The sequence below is a fragment of the Oryctolagus cuniculus genome, chromosome 16 (genome assembly GCF_964237555.1).
Source record: "Oryctolagus cuniculus chromosome 16, mOryCun1.1, whole genome shotgun sequence".
Classification (NCBI taxonomy): Eukaryota; Metazoa; Chordata; class Mammalia; order Lagomorpha; family Leporidae; genus Oryctolagus; species Oryctolagus cuniculus.
The window spans coordinates 65547461-65564256 of record NC_091447.1 but is presented as its reverse complement, the minus strand read 5'-3'; the positions used below and the strand labels follow the sequence as shown (position 1 = coordinate 65564256).

At 70.7% G+C, this 16796-nt stretch overlaps 3 protein-coding genes across 4 annotated transcripts; 2 read left to right on the top strand and 1 right to left on the bottom strand.

The window, feature by feature from the left end:
• Positions 1 to 43: 43 nt before the first annotated feature.
• Positions 44 to 3413, top strand: CIST1 (colon, intestine and stomach enriched 1). Its single transcript, XM_070059006.1, has 4 exons — positions 44 to 217; positions 1791 to 2351; positions 3005 to 3159; positions 3246 to 3413. Exons 1-4 carry the CDS (start codon positions 106 to 108, stop codon positions 3291 to 3293), a joined length of 876 nt encoding a protein of 291 aa, XP_069915107.1. The 5' UTR covers positions 44 to 105; the 3' UTR covers positions 3294 to 3413.
• Positions 3414 to 10116: 6703 nt separating this feature from the next.
• RAB3A (RAB3A, member RAS oncogene family) lies at positions 10117 to 13959 on the top strand. Its single transcript, XM_070059002.1, has 5 exons — positions 10117 to 10276; positions 11064 to 11291; positions 12122 to 12240; positions 12766 to 12890; positions 13291 to 13959. Exons 2-5 carry the CDS (start codon positions 11064 to 11066, stop codon positions 13479 to 13481), a joined length of 663 nt encoding a protein of 220 aa, XP_069915103.1. The 5' UTR covers positions 10117 to 10276; the 3' UTR covers positions 13482 to 13959.
• MPV17L2 (MPV17 mitochondrial inner membrane protein like 2) lies at positions 11286 to 15695 on the bottom strand. Of its 2 annotated transcripts, none has more exons than XM_070059004.1 (5): positions 15483 to 15695; positions 15070 to 15240; positions 14817 to 14893; positions 14391 to 14519; positions 11286 to 11610 (listed from the first exon to the last, which is right to left on the bottom strand). In XM_070059004.1, the coding sequence occupies exons 1-5, from the start codon at positions 15646 to 15648 to the stop codon at positions 11569 to 11571; spliced, it is 585 nt and encodes a 194-aa protein (XP_069915105.1). In that variant the 5' UTR covers positions 15649 to 15695; the 3' UTR covers positions 11286 to 11568. The 2 variants fall into 2 exon arrangements, with proteins under 2 accessions (XP_069915105.1, XP_069915106.1); XM_070059005.1 differs by lacking the exon at positions 11286 to 11610 and adding an exon at positions 13572 to 14263 and having other exon boundaries at positions 15483 to 15693.
• Positions 15696 to 16796: the final 1101 nt, after the last annotated feature.

Genomic DNA, 16796 nt, shown 5'->3' with positions numbered 1-16796 from the left:
GCACCGCCAGCAGGGGGCGAGCGCGTGTCTGCGGGAGTGCATTGGGAGCGGGCACCTGGCCGGTCACCTGGGCAGCCCGGGAGGTGGGCCCGCCCCGGCGCAGGCATGGGGAGCTCCCGGCGGCCGCCGCCGCTGCCGCTGCTGCTGCTGCTGCTGCTGCTACCGTTGCCGAAGGCTGACACAGCTTCGTCCACTAGGACCGTCGTCGCCTCCGCAGGTAAGGGCAGGTGCAGGGAGACCTGGGCTTCCAGAAAACTGAAAGCGACCTTGGGCTCCCAAGCCCCGCGCCCAGCGCAGCCGTCTGTCTCAGCACAGCCCCCGAGGGAGACGGGGGAGGCCCCCAGGCCACGGGGTGGGGGTGCTAGGGGAGGCCCCCAGGCCACGGGGTGGGGGTGCCAGGTCCTTCTCGGAGTCTGCCCTCGCTCCGTCCTGCTGTCCTGGGTGTGAGACGGACCTCGGGGTGCAGGGAGTCCAGCCGCCCGCCCCAGCCTGAACTCAGCACCCCGTGTGCGTCCCCAGTTCAGGCTCAGCTCAGCCTGGACGCCCTGGGCTCCCCACCTCCGCCCCCAGGCACCAGTGGGGGCCTGGCGTGCGCCGCCGCCGCCTCCTTGAAGGCTACCTGGGTTTGCTCAGTTCCCTTTCAACATTCAGAGAGCTGGGTTTCCCTGGCCGCCCCCCCCCCCCCAGCCCCTGAGTCCTCTCCCTGCCCACGGAGCCTGGCGTCCCAGGCGCCCCCCACCCCAAGCCTGAGTCCATAAAAACGGGAATGAGGTCGGCCCGGGTCCCACTCCCCGGCCAGGGCCCTCCCCGCCCCGGGCCTGGCGCCTGGACGGAGCAGGCGGGGCGGGGGGCGCGGGCGGGGGGGGGCACAGCGGGGCGCCCCTCCCTCCCGGCCCGCCCTGGGCTTCACTTCCGCCTCTCTGCGGCCTGGGCGGGTGCGAGGAGGAAGCCGAAACCGACCGGGACGGGTGGGGCGGGCGCGCCTGGGGCCGGGCAAGAAGTCGTGGCGGGCGGGGCGGGGCCCGGGCGCGCTCCCCCCCCCCCGCAGCCCCTCCGGCCCCGCCCCCCATTCGCCACAGCCCCTCCGGCCCTGCCCCCAGCTCCCCTCCCCCTGCAGCCCCCCGCCCCCCACCCAGGTCCCGCCCCCGCAGACCCCCGGGCCCCCCGACCCCAGCAGGAGGGGGGCGGGCGGGGTCCTCAGACCCGAGGTCAGCCTGGCCCCCCCCCCCCCCGCCAGGTGCACGGGCGCGGACGGTGGGGGAGGCTCCCTGGGCTCAGGGCCGCTCCTGGGACCCCGCCCCTCCCCCACCGCGAGGAGTGGGCGGGGCCGCGGTCGGAGGGGGGCTCGGGGGACCTCGGCCCTGGCCGCCCCGCCTCCAGCGCGCAGAGGGTTTGTTTGTTAGGGTTTATTCATTTGAAAGGCAGAGAGAGAGAGAGAGGGAGAGAGAGAGAGGCCTTCCATCTGCTGGGTCACTCCCCACATGGCTGCAATGAGGCTGGACCAGGCCCAAGCCAGGAGCCAGGTGCTTCTCCTGGTCTCCCATGGGGTGCAGGGCCCAAGCACTTGGGCCATCCTCCACTGCACTCCCGGGCCACAGCAGAGAGCTGGCCTGGAAGAGGGGCAGCCGAGATTCGAACCCGCGCCTCTGCGGGAGGCCCGGATGTTCCCGCTGGGCCGCTGTCGGGGACGTTTGGAAGATCGCGGGGTGGGGGTGGGGGCCGGGGCCGGGTCTCCGTCCTCCGCTCCCCGACCCCTGACCCCTGACCCCTGACCCTGGTTTTCTTTACAGGGGAGGAAAGTAGCGGTCTGAGCGCCTCCCCCTCCAACTCAGACCCCTCAACGACACAGGCAAGCTCCGCCCCCTCTACAACACCAACAGGCTCCTCCCCCTCAACCTCTCCAACCCCCGCCTCAACGACACAGACAAGCTCCGCCCCCTCGTCTACACAGACAAGCCCCGCCCCCTCGACATCACCAATTGGCTCCACCCCCTCGACTTCTACAACCCCCACCTCAACGACACAGACAAGCCCCGCCTCCTCATCTACACAGACAGACCCCCACACCTCTATACCAACAGGCTCCACCCCCTCAACCTCTACAACCCCCACCTCAGCATCACAGGCAAGCTCCGCCCCCTCGTCTACACAGACAAGCCCCGCCCCCTCGACATCACCAATTGGCTCCACCCCCTCGACTTCTACAACCCCCACCTCAACGACACAGACAAGCCCCGCCCCCTCATCTACGCAGACAAGCTCCGCCCCCTTAACGCAGATGAGCCCCATCTCCACAACGTCACCGGCCAGCTCCGCCCCCTCCAGTTCAGAGACTCCCACCCCTGGCCCAGGTGAGCCTTAACTTAGGTGGGGGGGGCAGGGGCTCCAAGGTGCAGTTCGAGGCCTGGCCGCCAGGGGGCGGCAGAGCCGTGGGAACGCGCAGCCTCTCGGGCGGCGGCTGCGCCACGGGGGGGGGGGGGGTAAACAGCTAGCGGATTAAGCACCTAGCAGATTAAGTACCTAGCAGATTAAGTACCTAGCGTATGTCAGGTCCCAGAATCCGCAGTTACACAAGGATTCCTGCTCCGGAGGGGAACGGGTTGAAAATTACACCTGACGATGCTTCTAAAAGGTAGAGAAATTTGAACTCCATGTGGGGTTTTTAAATTCATTTATCTGAAAGTCAGAGTTATAGAGGGAGAGAGGGAGACCTTCCATCCTCTGGGTCACTCCCCGGATGGCTGGGCCAGGAGCTCCGTCCGGGTCTCCCCGCGCTCGGGCCCTCACTGCTGCCTCCCAGGCCGTCGCGGGGGGCCGGACGGGAAGTGGAGCAGCCGGGACGCGAACCGGCGGCGGCTTCACCCGCTGCGTCCCGGTGCTGTGCCAGGGCTCTGCCTCTGCGCGCGGCCCCAGGAGGTCACCGAGGTGGGGCGGGCGGAGTCCATGCGGCTTCCCCGGGGCCGGCCCCGCTGGGCTCACCCGGGGCCGCCTCTCCCCGCTGCAGGAGACCCGGGGACCCCGCGGCCACACCGGGACCCGGGCGCCGTGGTGGCCGCGTGTGTGCTGCTGTCCGCTCTGGTCGTCGGCGCCGCGATGGCGGCCGTGCACTGGGGCCGGCGCCCGCAGTCCGCCTTCCACAAGATGGAGGAGATGACCCTGGTGAGCTGAGTGGGGGTGGGGGGCGGGGCGGGGCTGGGCCGCGGGTCCCCGCGGGCGCCTGACCTCTTGCCCTGTCTCCTTTCCAGGGAAACCTCAGCGACTCAGTGTCCTTTGCCCGCCTCCCGCCGGAGTGAGGGGCTCCCGGCTGTGTGCACCTGCTGTGTGCCCGTCCCACCTGCCTGGGGCTCCCGGGCAGGGGCAGAGCCGGCGGAATAAAGGCCTCCCAGAGCCTCCTGGGACCAGCGCTGTGTGCACCTGCTGTGTGCCGGTCCCGCCCTGGGGCGCACAGGGAGGGAGGGAGGGAGGGGTGGGTTTTCTCCCCGAAAACACGGGCTCCCCGCCAGCAGGGCGGCACGCGCCCATCTTTCTCCAGGTCTTCAGGAGCTGGGTTCCCAGGAGGCAGGGTCAAGGCTGGGGATGGGGTGGGTGGGGAAGTTCCAGGAGCTTGCGGGGGCCGAGACCCCCCCGCCGCCTGTGGCCTGAGGCGGAGCACTCGCTCTCACCCTCCCCTCCCATTGTACGGAACGGAAAACTGAGGCCTCCACGCGCCCCCTGCAGGACAGCCCTGACTTCTTCCCCCTTGGGGCTGTGTGCCTTGGCCCCGCCCACACGGTCTCCTTGAAGCTGCCCCCCACCCCGTCCCCTGGATATGGACATGCCCAGAAGTCAAGGGGTCAAGGTCACACTTCTCACTCATTACACCATGCTTTGATGAGTTTGCCGGTGAAACATTGACTTCCAGGCAGGAGTGGGCATGGGGGAGGGGCCTCGGCAAACCTTGAGCCCCTCCCCCCTACAGGGCCTCAGCTGTCCCCCCCCCAGCCCCTGCAGATTCGGGGGCTGCCCCTCCCGGCCCCTCCCCCGCCCTTGCACCTGCTGGGGCCCAGCCTCTGTCCAGCGCTCGGGTCAGCTGCCCCGCCGTCCCGAGGGAGGCACGTGCCCACTCAGCGAAGGGCTCTGCTGGGGGTTGGAGGTGGGGGCGTGGACGGGAGTGACCCTGGCCCCCCCCCCCCCGCGGTCACAGGACTCAGACTGAACTCGGCCTTGGCAGTGAGCAAGCGCCAGCCTGCTGCGCCTCCCAGAGCACGCCGGAGCTGGAAGGGATGTGGAGGGTCCCAGGCAGGGGGCTGGGGTGCTGGTAACACCCCCAAGACCAGCCGGGCGGGGCGGGGAGCCTGGAAGCCAGGAAGTAGTTTCCAGGCCCCCCGAGGTCCCTCCAGGCTGCTGCGTGGGTTCAGGAGGGGGCTGGGCTTGGGGGCACGGGTGGGCATGAGGGGTGTCCCAGCGAGGACCCCTGCTCACATCCAGGCGGTGACAGCGGGGTGCGGGCGCGAGTTCCCGGCCTGGGGGTGTCCCGCGGGGGCGTGGCCGGGGTCCCATAGCCCTGTCCCCAGGTCCAGAGATGGCGTGAGACATCAGCTTGGGGGGGCCGCCGGGGGCACACACGGTCTTTCCCTGAGCGCCGGCGCCCAGGTCCCGGCCGCGGTCCCGACCCCAGGTCCTGCGCATGCGCGCCCGTGGAGTCCAGGCTTAGGCCGCGACCACGCACGTGGGACACCCCGAGCTCTCCGTCCTGGCCTCTGCGGCCGTCTGGGGAGCGAACCGGCATGAATCAGTCAACAGCTTTGCCGCGGCTCGCGTGGACCAGGCTGAGCGCACAGCCCCATTTCACAGATGAGAAACTGAGGCGCGGAGACCCATTCAGCGCGGAGCCCAGCAGGCTGCAGCCCGGCGGGCCGGGCACTCGCTCAGTTGTCCTGCGGCCACACCGCAGCCTCGGGGCGGAGCGGTTCTAGGGGCGCGTTCACTGGAGGGTCCGCACGTCCCCTCTCCGACCCCCACCCCAGAGGCAGCGTCAGAGGATGGACGCCAGGCACAGAGGCCGCGTCCACCGCCCCCCGCGGCCTTCCCAGAGCCAACAAGACCCCTGCTGGGGCTGACTCCGAGCCCCTCCTCCAGCTGAGCCGAAACCCTCGCCGAGCACGCTGCTTCCAGGATCCCGCGTGGCGCCGGCTCTGGGGGTGCGGAGGCTGGGACCCCGCCGCTTCCCAGCTCCCAGCTCCCTCCGGCCGGACGGCGCCGTGGTCTGGGGGCGCTCCCAGCACCCTCCTCCCCATGCTCTGCCTTCAGCACCTTGGGCGCGGACAGCTCCCCCGGCCGGCCGCGCGTGGAGACCCCGGGGGCGGCGCCGGGGCGGAGGGGGCGTCCAGCGGGTGGAGTTTCCCCCGCGGCCGCCCAGGCGCAGCCACGTCCCCGGAGCCCTTGCACGCTTCCACTCGGACCCGCACCACTCCGGCGGGAAGTCGGGGCGCTCCTGGCCCACCTCCTTGCCCAGGCGGTGGGGGCAGGGGGCGGGAACGGCAGAGCCCTATGCTGCGGCGTGGGGAGGCCGTCGGAGCCTCCGTGGACCCGTGTGGTGAAGTCGTGCCTGTGAGAGCTCGTTTCGAGCATTTAGCAGGCTGGGAGGACTTCCTGGAGGGGGTGGGGCTCCAGGTGTCTGGGGGGGGGAGCGAACATCTGAGCAACAGTGACCGGGTGGGGCTGAGCCTCGCAGGTTCAAGGGGCAGCAAGGGCGGAGGTGAAGCCGGAGGGAGGGAGTTCTTGGAAGAGGGCCGATAGTCCCCGTGGGGCCCCTGGGGAGGTCAGACTCCGACCCCAGGGGCGATGAGGGGCCCTGGGCTGACCCGTGTGACCCGGCCTCTCCCTCCCCACTCGGCCCGAATCCCCCATGGGGACTGGGGGACCTCAGCTTGCCGATCTGTGAAGTGAGCGCCCTTTGCTCTCTGGTGCCACCTGGTGGCGGGGGGGGGAAGTGCGCACCCAGGCCAGGGCCCCCAAATGGTGTGTTGAGGGGCCCGGTGTGGGACGCGGGCATCTGGGGCCGGAAGCCGGGGCCCCTTCCGCTTCACGTGTTTGTCTGCCTTCCGCGCCCCCTGGGACCACGGGGGCCTCTCCCACAGGGCTGAGTGACGTCCCCCCAGGGCCACGCGGGGGCCTCCGTCCCCTGGGAGTCGCTCTAATGAGCTCTGGCCCCCGAGGCTGCCCCGTCGGGCCGGGTGTTGGGCTGCGGAGTTGGAGGGGGCCGGTGCTCCCGGGCCTCAGTCTGCCCATCCAGCAATGGAGACAAAGTCCCCAGTCTGGGGCGGCTGCCTCCGGCTGTCCCACGGCCGCCGGCTCCAGGGAATTCTGTCTCGGGGAGCTTGGGGGCAGGCGGCAGCCGCGGGGACGGGCGGCAGCCCAGGGCAAGGGGCCTGATCGGGGCCAGAGCCCCCCGCGGGGCCTGGCTGGGTCCCAGGTGTGCCAGGGCCCCCCTCCTGGGACCCCCAGCCCTGTAGAAGGGGCGGGGCCAGGCTGAGCGCTGAGAACCCAGCAGAGGCCACAGGACCCTTCCAGTGCCCTGGGTCCTACCGGGGGCGGGGCTGAGGTACCTGGGGGCGGAGCTAGGGCCTCCGGGGAGCAGAGCTGAGACCCAGGGGGTGGAGCTGAGGCCTCCAGGGGGTGGAGCTGAGGATCCTGGGGGTGGAGCTGAGGCCTCTGGGGCGGAACTGGGGCTCCTGGGGGTGGGGCTGAGGCTTCCCGGGGGCAGAGCTGAGTCTCCTGGGGGCGGAGCTGAGTCTCTCAGGGGCGGAGCTGAGTCTCTCAGGGGCGGAGCTGGGGCACCTGGGGGCGGAGCTGAGTCTCTCAGGGGCGGAGCCGAGGCCTATGAGAGGTGGAAGGCTTGGCACCTGTGGAGATAGGATGTTTGTGCAGTGCAGGCGGCGCGAGAAGGTGCAGGCGTCCGGAGACGGGGCCTGGGGGCGTCCGAGCACCTGGGGGCCATGCGGGGGCTGTGGGAGAGGAGCTCCGAGCCTCAGTGTGCGCACCTGGACAATGGGACGATGGGAGCAGCCTCCGCGCCCCGTTCGACTTCCTCATCTCGCGCTTCTCCGCGGTTAGCAGCAGAGGTGGCGTCAGATCGAAGCCCCAGGCCACCTGCTACATACCAGGACTGGAAGCCGCAGCTGGCTCCGGGCCTCAGTTTCCCCGGAGGGGGGCTCATCAGGGAGTGGGGCGGGGCTGGCGGGCCTGATGGGACGGAGGCGAGGCCGGGGCGGGGCTGCCAGGCGGAGGCGGGGCCTTAGCAGGGCTTCTGCCCTCTGCCGAACGCTCCTGACCTACTGGGGAGAAGCCCCCGGCGCTGCCCTCCTGGCCGGGGGTCCCACAGGCTGAGCTGGGCGAGCTCCCCAAGGCGGGGGGCGGGGGGGAGGCGGCCGCGCCCCTGGAGGCCCAGCCTGACGTGGGAGCAGGGCTGCCTGACAGGCCCCGGCTCACCCCTCGGGGGCCCCTTCATTCCTGGTCGAGTATTTATTGGGCGCCTGCTGTATGCTGGCTCTCTGGGCCGCGCCCCTCCCCTGGCTCCTCACGGCCGCCCGCTCCGGGCACTTGGACAGCTCCCGGCTGGCCGGCAGTGACTGATGCTGGGGCCTGGGTTCCAGTCCGGCCCCCTGCTCATGCGCACCCTGGGAGGCGGCTCGGGCCCCTGCCGCCCACCTGGGAGACCCCTATGGGGTTCTGGGCTCATAGCTGTGACCTGGCCCAGCCGGTTGAGCCGACTGATGGATCTCTCCGTGTCTCTGACTCTGCCTTTTAAAGAAATTAAAAACAAGATTTAAAAGAATTAACCGTTCGCGTCTTAACATCCCTGCTATCCGACACCAGCGCCCCTGGGAACTGAATGCGGGCGGGCTGCGCCCCCTGGCGGCGAGAGCCAGAAGTGCGGCCTCCCCGTCCGGTCCCCTGCCTGATCACGTGCCCACGACTCCCGCCCTGACATCAGCACTGGGAGATATGACGTCAAGGTTGCCACGAACCATCAGAGATCCCTCCTCGGACCCGGAAGTCATCAGGGGCCGTGAACTTCAAATCTCTCCTTGAAGACTTTTTTTTTTAAAGATTTATTTTATTTATTTGAAAAACCGAGTTACCCAGAAAGAGAGGTAGACAGAGATCCGTCCACTGGTCCACCCCCCAGATGGCCACAATGACAAGGGCGGGGCCAGGCCGAAGCCGGGAGCTCCATCGGGTCTCCCCTGCACCTGGCCTATCCTCCACTGCTCTCCCAGATGACTAGCAGGGAGCGGGCCTGGAAGTGGAGCAGCCGGGACTCGAACTGGCGCCCCTGTAGGATGCCAGGGTCACAGGCGACGGCTTCACCCACGGGGCCACGCCGCCGGCAGCCCCCAGCGTCCAGTACGAGGCAGAGTTCTGTGTCCCCCTGCACCTGTTTGCCCACTGCCCCCTTAGCTCGAGCTGTCCCACCCCAGGCCCTTTGCACCTGTCGCCCCCGCCCCCAAGGCGGCTCCTGCGTTCCTGAGCTCCCTGGGCAAAGCAGCCTCCCTACAAGGGTTCATTCATTCACTCACTGCGTCATTCATTCATTCCGCCCGCGCCACAGCGCTAACCACTGGCTCAGTCAGAGTCAGCGCCATCCTGTGCGGGGAGAACCGTGTGATTTCGGGGTCACGACCACCTCGGGTCCCCAGAGACGAGGGTGAGACACCAGCGACGGGCAGAGCGCCCCCACAAGCGGGCGCGGCAGGCGCAAAGGTCCTGCGGGACACGGAGCCGCTGGGGGGGGGGGCGGCTTCGGACCTGGGAACCTGCCTCTCCCCCACCTGCTGCCTCCCCACCCCCGCCAGGCAGGAGACAAACTCGGGGCCCCCCTCCCCGTCTGCCAGCCTTGCCAGCCACCGCTTCTATTTTTACATCCACACACGGGGTGCTGTGGTCTCGTGACTGCTTCCCCCGGGGGACTCAGAGCCCCACACACCCCGCCTAGAGCCCCCGCCCGCGCAGGGACCCGCGCACCCGCCCAGAGCCCCCCAGTGGGGGCGGGGCCCAGGGCCCCAGACGGGGAGGGGCCGGGGTCGTGACGCTCAGAGCCCGTGGGGGCACTCACACGTGACTCAGAGAAGTGAATTTCCCGGCGCGCACGCGGGGGCGCCGGGGGGGGGCAGGACTTTCCAGGCCGCGGCGCGGGGCGGGGGCGCCGGCGCTGTGTCGGGAACAGGGCGAGTGCCCCCCAGCCCCAGCCCATCTCCGCTCCAGTTTTGGGCAAGGGAGGGGCCGGGGGGTCCTGGGGACCCGGGACGGGGCGGGGGTCAGAGGGTGGCACCAGCGGGCCCGGAACGGAGCGGGGGCCCTGCCGCCGACCCCGCAGCGAGAGCAGAGCCGAGGGCGCCCCCGCCCTCCGCCCTCCGCCCGGCCCTGGGTTCTCGGTAGCGGGGAGGGGTCACCTGGCCCCCGACCCACGCTGGCTGGGGATCTCCACCGCGGGTCTGGGGGTCCCGGGCACTGAGCCCCGCCCATTCTGTTTCCTGCTCGAGACGGGGCGCGCCGGGGGAGGGATTCGCCGGCGGCCCCCCTCCCCGGGGGTCTTCAGGTCGGGGACCGCGCGAGGGGCTGTCCGACGAGCCCCTTCCTCTTTTAGCTTCTCAGGAACCCCCAGACGCAAGGGCGGGGCACGAGGGTCTCCCGGGCCCCGGTTCCGCTTTCCTGAAATTCAGGAGACGGGGCTCCTAACGAGAAGTCGCCGCACCGCGGACCCGGCAGGGGCAGCCCCGACGCCCCCCGACCTGGGGTGGGCGCGGCCGGGAAGGGAACCGCCCCCCCAGAGACCCCTTCAACCGCCTGGGATCCCTCCATTGGCCAGGGGGACGGCGTCTGCGAAGCTCATTGGCTTGCTGGTCCGTCACTGCACCTCTTAGCCAATGAGCTGACGCCAAGCAGCCCCGCCTTCCTGAGGGAGGTGAGAGGCGGGACCTGCTTCCCCGATTGGACGCGCGCGCCGGGCCACGCCCACTTCTCGCGTCCATCTGCACGGCAGCCCCGCCCCTCCCGGCTCTGCCTGCGTCCGGGAGCCGCAGCCGCCGGCCCGACCCCGCCTCTGGTGGCGTCACGGCTGTATCTGCATGCGAGGCCCCGCCCCGCTCTTTGCAGGACGTCACGGAGGACTGCAGGGGCCTCAGCCACCGCCGCCGCCGCCGCCGGGCAGCCCCGCACGCTCTCCGCGCCCCGGTCCCGCAGCTGCCGCCCCGCGCTCCGCCTAGGGGTATCCGCCGCGCCGGTGCAGGGCGAGGTGAGCCCCCGGCGGCCCCGAGCCTCGGCGCCCCGCGCCGCTGAACCCTCACGTGACTGACAGGCGGGTGGCGGTGGGGAGGGGGCGGGGGAAGGCGCGTGGGGGCGGGGAGGGTGCGGGGCCGCGGGCCCGGGGGTCCCCCGCCGCCGCCCGAGCCTCGCTCCCCCACCCCCGGGCGCTGCGGCGAGGGGGGAGGGGCGGCGAGCGCCTTGCGGGACGCTGCGCGCGGGAGGCTCTTGCGTGCGCGTGCGCGAGGTGTGCACCTGCGTGTGCGCGCCCGCCTACCCTGGCGCGGGAGCCTGGGTTTGCCGGCATACGGGCCGCACGCGTGTGCAGAGAGCCGCGTGCACGCCCGAGGGTCCACGTTCCTGTGGGTCTGCGCGGCGTGAGCGCGTGCACGTCCCTTCTTTGCCCTGGCCTCGAGGTTTGGGGTTGCAGACGCGCGTCCCCGCGTGGTGGGGGTGGGGCGGTGCTGGCAGGTGCACGTGCGCCTGCGTGCCGGGGACCAGGCAAGATTGAGGGGGGGCGGCCGTAGTCACCCCCACTCAGGCTGCAGCCGTAGGTTTAGGGTTACAGCGGGACCTGGGCTGCTAGCGGGGATCCCCTGCGGTCTGCACCGGTCAAGGTCACGGCCCGCCCCCTGCTCAGGGCTCCTGCTGCCAGGGGCAGCCGAGGCCGCAGCCCCCTCCCCGAGCCCGGGGCTCCCTACCCCCGCAGCCCAGGTCTGGGTCCCCGGCAGCCCCGGCTGCAGCCAGCTCCCGCTCTCACCCCCCCCCCCCCCGCGCAGATGGCGTCGGCCACGGACTCGCGCTACGGGCAGAAGGAGCCCTCGGACCAGAACTTCGACTACATGTTCAAGATTCTCATCATCGGCAACAGCAGCGTGGGCAAGACCTCCTTCCTGTTCCGCTACGCCGACGACTCCTTCACGCCCGCCTTCGTCAGCACCGTGGGCATCGACTTCAAGGTCAAGACCATCTACCGCAACGACAAGAGGATCAAGCTGCAGATCTGGGTGCGCAGCATGCAGTAGGCGCCTACTGTGTGCCAGCCCCACGCGCTCGGCCCCCAAATGCCAGCCAGAGCTTGGGCGGGGCTCCATCCGGGTCTCCCACGGGGCAGCAGGGACCCCTGCCCCTGGGCCAGCACCTGCTGCCTCCCAGGGCGCGCATGCGCAGGGAGCTGGGCGGGAACCCAGGGATGTGGGGCCCCGCGCGGCGGTGTAACTGCTGCTCCACAGTGCTGCCTCGGTTTCCCCATCTACAAGGGCTTCCATGTGGGCTGTGTAGATTTCAGCTGGACCTTGTTCCGTGGGGCAGGTGCGCTGTGTCCACCTGTGACCGCAAACGAGAACTGTTCATCCGGGGCCAGCGCTGTGGCCTCGTTCCTAAAGCCCCCACCTGCAGCGCCCGCATCCTGTGTGGGCGCCCGTGCGAGTCCCGGCCGTTCCACTGCCCATCCAGCTCCCTGCTATGGCCTGGGGGAGCTGTGGATGATGGGCCGAGTGCCTAGGCCCCTGCACCCGTGTGGGGGACCCGGATGGAGCTCTAGAGCCGGGACTGGGCCCCAGGCACTCGGATAGGGGGCGCGGGGAGTTGCGGTGGAGTTCACTTTGGGCGCCACGCACCTGCCACCGCCCCTGAGCTGCCCTTGTCGCCTCCCACCCTAGGCCCTGGAGCAGGGCTTTGGGAGTGGTCCGTCCCCCAGGGCGGGGCTTTGGGGTGGTCCATCCCCCAGGGTGGGGCTTTGGGAGTGGTCCGTCCCCCAGGGCAGGGCTTTGGGGGTGGCCTGTCCCCCAGGGCGGGGCTTTGGGAGTAGCCCGCTCTGAGCATGCCCCTTCCCCAGGACACGGCGGGCCAGGAGCGGTACCGCACCATCACCACCGCCTACTACCGCGGCGCCATGGGCTTCATCCTCATGTACGACATCACCAACGAGGAGTCCTTCAACGCCGTGCAGGACTGGTGAGCGCGCGGGGCGGGGTCGCCTCGCTTAAGATTTACGCAGAGAGGAAGGGAAAGGGAGAGAGAGAGAGAGAGGGAGGGAGAGGGAGAGGGAGGGAAGGAGAGAGGGAGGTCGGTCTTCCGTCTGTTGGTTCACTCCCCAAATGTCTGCAATGGCCAGGGCTGGGCCAGGCTGAAGCCAGGAGCTCCATCCGGGTCACCCCCATGGGTGCAGGGGCCCAAGGGCTTGGGCCATCTTCCACTGCTCTCCCAGGCCACAGCAGAGAGCTGGATGGGAAGTGGAGCAGCCGGGACTAGAATCGGCGCCCCTGTGGGATGCAGGCACCGCAGGCCGGGGCTTTACCCGCTGCGCCCCAGTGCCGGCCCCGGGAGATGACTCAGGGTCGAAGAGGTTGCTTGAAAGGGCAGGGAACCTTCTGGAACAAGCACTGGGCAGAAGGCACAGGACTCGGGTTTCCAGGAGGGGCTGCCCAGTGTGAGGCCAGAACCGCCCAGCCCTAACTCCACCGTCACCGCCTCCTGCAGGTCCACCCAGATTAAAACCTACTCGTGGGACAACGCACAGGTGCTGCTGGTGGGGAACAAGTGTGACATGGAGGACGAGCGGGTGGTGTCCTCGGAGCGCGGCCGGCAGCTGGCCGACCACCTCGGTGAGCGCCTGCGCCGGGGCCAGTGCCGAGGCCGTGTGGGGGCTCCGGGCTCACCCTGGGACCCCCGCGGGGCCCTGGACACAGCGTGGACGCGAGGGGCTGGGTTCTCTGGAGGGCAATAGGGAGCCAGGGATGCTTGTGGAGGGAGGCCCAGCGGGAGCCGTCGGAGGCCTGCAGGGGGGCGGCTGGCCAGGGTCCTCGCGGTAGCCACAGGTGCCCAGTGAAGGGTCAGGAAAGGTGGGGAATGCGAGCCGGGATGCCCGGTCCGCGCGGCTGGTCCCTGCCTGTAGCCGGCTGCCTGGCGCTAGGGGCCTGCAGACTCCCTCTCCCCAGAGCAGCATCCGAGGCGTGGCCACCAGGAGTGGGCGGAGCTCCTGACACCCCCCCCTCCCCACCCCAGGCTTCGAGTTCTTTGAGGCCAGCGCCAAGGACAACATCAACGTGAAGCAGACGTTCGAGCGCCTGGTGGACGTCATCTGCGAGAAGATGTCCGAGTCGCTGGACACGGCTGACCCCGCGGTCACGGGCGCCAAGCAGGGCCCACAGCTCACGGACCAGCAGGCGCCCCCGCACCAGGACTGCGCCTGCTGAGCGCCGCCCCGCCCACTCGACCCAGACCCCGCCCCGACTCCGCCCACCCGGCCCCAGCCCAGCTGTCCGAGACCTGCCCCGACTCCCGTATTTATTACCGTAGCTATTTATTTATTTATTGACCGCGTGCCCCTCGCTCTGTACATACAGCCCTGCCCCCACTCCGCGCGGCGTGTCGTGGCCCCGTGACCTCCCCGCTCACCTCCGGGACCCCTCCCACCTTTATTTTTTTTAACGTTCACCCTCCATTGACAGTTGTCAGTAGCAAAGAGGGGGCCACATGACGGGGCGGGGCAGGCTCTGGGGCCAAGGGAGATGGCCAGTGCCCCACCCCCACCCCCAGACAACCAGGGGAGGGGGTCCCCGCCTGCCACGCCCTCGGGACGACCCCTCCCCACCCTGCCCCAGCCCCCGTTCTGACGTCACCTAGGACATGTTAAGGCCACACTACACACAGCCCAATAAAGCGAATGGACCACGCTGTGTCCTCGAGCGCCTGGGGGAGGGGTCGTGTCCCTGCCTCTCCCAGGCTGAGGGGCCTCGAGCCGGCCGCCGGCCGCCGGTCGGGGGCGGCTGTCCACCATGCAGGTCGGGTTTCTCAGGGAGACAGCGGCGCAGGCTGGGGCAGGGCCGGCGCCCAGGACCCCGGTGGTGCGGCGGGCGGAGCGCCCTCTGGTGGAAGGGCTGCCCCCCTGCAGGTTCGCCCTGTCCCGTGTCCAGTCCGGCTCAGTCCACTCGGGTGGCCACGGCCATGCTGCCTGGGGACATCAGGGGCCCGGCGTCTGTCGCACAAGAGGGTCTGGTCACCAGCCATTCAGGGCCACCTCCAAGCCAGTGCCTGGCGGGCCGGGGCGGGGCCAGGCCGGGCAGGGTCCCGGCCCCCACGCCTCCTGCCCTCCCCACGCTCACCCGGTACTTGAGGTAGGACAGGTAGGTGTCCCAGCCCAGCGTCAGCCCGTTGATGTAGGTGACCCGGAACTGGGCAGGCACGAAGAGGAAGTTCACCAGCTGCGCGGCCGGCCACACACACCAGTCGGCCTGCGGGGTGGGGCGGACGGTGAGGGGCGGGGCCGGGACAAAGGGGCGGGGCTCCGTGAAGTTCAGAGCCTAGTGGATAAGGCTGGGGCAGAGGGCGGGGTCGAGTAAGGGGCCGGAAAGAGGGGCGGGGCCAGGCTGAGGGGGCGGAGCTGGGACCCAGAGGTTCGTCAGGGAGAATGGGCGGGACCGTGTGAGGCGGGTAGGTGCTGAATGGGCGGGGCTGGGACAGAGGGGAGGGGTCGAGGAGCCGAGGGGCGGGGTCGAGTGGGTGGGCCGGACCGAGGGGCGGGGCCCCACCTTGTAGAATTCCCAGAACTTGGCGCGCAGCTCCGCGCAGCTCTCGCTCAGGGTCTGGCCCTCCAGGGAGCCGAGGCCTGGGGAGGAATCAGACGGGGACGTCGGGGGTCCTGGGGAAGGGGGGCGGGGCCTGGCCAGGGGGCGGGGCCTGGGAGAGGCTGAGTGCACAGGACAGCTCGGGCCCCGCACCCCGCGCCCCGCACTCCACCTGCCGCATCCCGGGTCCCACACCCCAGAGCCCGTCCCCACTTACCCAGGAAGTACCAGACGCCCAGCACGGGCGACGCGACCACCTGGTCCACCAGCACCTTGCCGAGCGCGGGGCGCAGGCCGCGGGGCCCCGCCGCGGGGAGCAGGCGGTCCAGCCACAGGTACCAGAAGTGCAGGCCAGGGCCCATGGTGCAGCCCACGGCGAGCATGCGGGCTGCGGGGCGGGGGGCGTCAGGTGCAGCCCGTCCCTCCCGGCCGCATCCCAGCCCAGTCCCCCCCACCCCGGCACTGCCCCCCTCCAGGGCTGTGCCGGGGACCCCAGAGCCGCAGGGCGAGGAGGATCCCCCGGAGCGGCAGGGGAGCCGCAGAGACCTCGGGAGTCGAGGTCGCCGCTCGGGTCCCCGGGTCGAGGTCAAAGGTCCCCGGGGTGAAAGGTCAGCGCGCCGGCCTGCTCACCCGAGCGCCACAGGTCGAACGCCTGGCCCGGCCGGGCGCGCATCTCCCAGGCCTGGCGCGCGCCGTCCCCGGCCGCCATGAGCGCGCCGCAGCTCAGTGTGTTGGTGACGAGCAGCGCGCGGCCCTGGAACAGCACCCGCAGCCCCCGGCCCGCGCCCGGCGCCATGGCCCGCACTCCGGCCGCCCGCCCCGCGCCTCCCCCGGCCAATCGCGAGCTGCAGACGCTTCCGGAAGGCCCGCCCCCAGCCAAGCTGGCCAATCGCGATCAGTCTGTGGTCCCATTTCCCGCCCCGAGCACTACGGGTCAATGAAAGGCAGCAGAGACACCGCCTTCCGGCGTGTCCTGGGCCAATCGCAATGAACCTCGTGAGGACGATCCCGCCCCTCTCTTCCCGCTGGTCTGGTCCTGGCCAATCGCAGCCCGCGTCCTTGCCTGTCATCCCGCCTCCCGCGGTGACGTAGCCAATCCCAGGCGGTCATCTCTCTCGGGTCTGGGGGCTCCAGTTTCCTGATCCTCCTGAACAGCGATAACGATCTGCCGACGACCCTGACGGCGCGCGGCCGCTCGGCCGTGTGTCAGGAAATTCACAGAATCATGGCGTGACCGACCCGGCGCCGAGACCCTGGACCCACGCGGCTCTGGGGGGCGGGGACGCGGGCAGCGGCCGGGGCGGCCCTGGGGGGAGGGTCCCGGCCCTGGAGTGAGGGTCCCGCCGCCCCCGCCCCGCCTCTGGAGTGAGGGTCCCGCCGCCCCCGCCCCCGCCCCGCCTCTGAAGTGAGGGTCCCGCCGCCCCCGCCCGGGCTCTGGAGTGAGGGTCCCGCCGCCCCCGCCCGGGCTCTGGAGTGAGGGTCCCGCCGCCCCCGCCCCCGCCCCGCCTCTGGAGTGAGGGTCCCGCCGCCCCCGCCCGGCCCTGGAGTGAGGGTCCCGCCGCCCCCGCCCGGGCTCTGGAGTGAGGGTCCCGCCGCCCCCGCCCGGCACTGGAGTGAGGGTCCCGCCGCCCCCGCCCCCGCCCCGCCTCTGGAGTGAGGGTCCCGCCGCCCCCGCCCGGCCCTGGAGTGAGGGTCCCGCCGCCCCCGCCCGGCCCTGGAGTGAGGGTCCCGCCGCCCCCGCCCCGCCCCTGGAGTGAGGGTCCCGCCGCCCCTGTCCCGGCCGTGGGAGAGTCCCGGCCCTGGGGGGAGGGCCCCCATCCCCCGCCAAGCCCTGGGGGAAGGGCCCCGCCGCCCTGCCCCGCTCCCCAGTTCTCCCGAATAATCATCTTCCCTTTTTTTCTGGTTCGCTGTATCTTTATTCTTAGAACTTTTATTTTTTTCATC

Bases quoted from the DNA above. Each gene is read 5' to 3' on its own strand.
- CIST1 (XM_070059006.1), top strand. From the start codon at position 106: ATGGGGAGCTCCCGGCGGCCGCCGCCGCTGCCGCTGCTGCTGCTGCTG. The intron at 218-1,790 runs GTAAGGGCAGGT...TTTTCTTTACAG, and splicing joins GACCGTCGTCGCCTCCGCAG to GGGAGGAAAGTAGCGGTCTG. The intron at 2,352-3,004 runs GTGAGCCTTAAC...TCCCCGCTGCAG, and splicing joins GACTCCCACCCCTGGCCCAG to GAGACCCGGGGACCCCGCGG.
- MPV17L2 (XM_070059004.1), bottom strand. From the start codon at position 15,648: ATGGCGCCGGGCGCGGGCCGGGGGCTGCGGGTGCTGTTCCAGGGCCGC. The intron at 15,241-15,482 runs GTGAGCAGGCCG...CCCGCCCCGCAG, and splicing joins GTTCGACCTGTGGCGCTCGG to CCCGCATGCTCGCCGTGGGC. The intron at 14,894-15,069 runs GTAAGTGGGGAC...ATTCCTCCCCAG, and splicing joins GGGCGTCTGGTACTTCCTGG to GCCTCGGCTCCCTGGAGGGC.
- RAB3A (XM_070059002.1), top strand. From the start codon at position 11,064: ATGGCGTCGGCCACGGACTCGCGCTACGGGCAGAAGGAGCCCTCGGAC. The intron at 11,292-12,121 runs GTGCGCAGCATG...CCCCTTCCCCAG, and splicing joins GGATCAAGCTGCAGATCTGG to GACACGGCGGGCCAGGAGCG. The intron at 12,891-13,290 runs GTGAGCGCCTGC...TCCCCACCCCAG, and splicing joins GCAGCTGGCCGACCACCTCG to GCTTCGAGTTCTTTGAGGCC.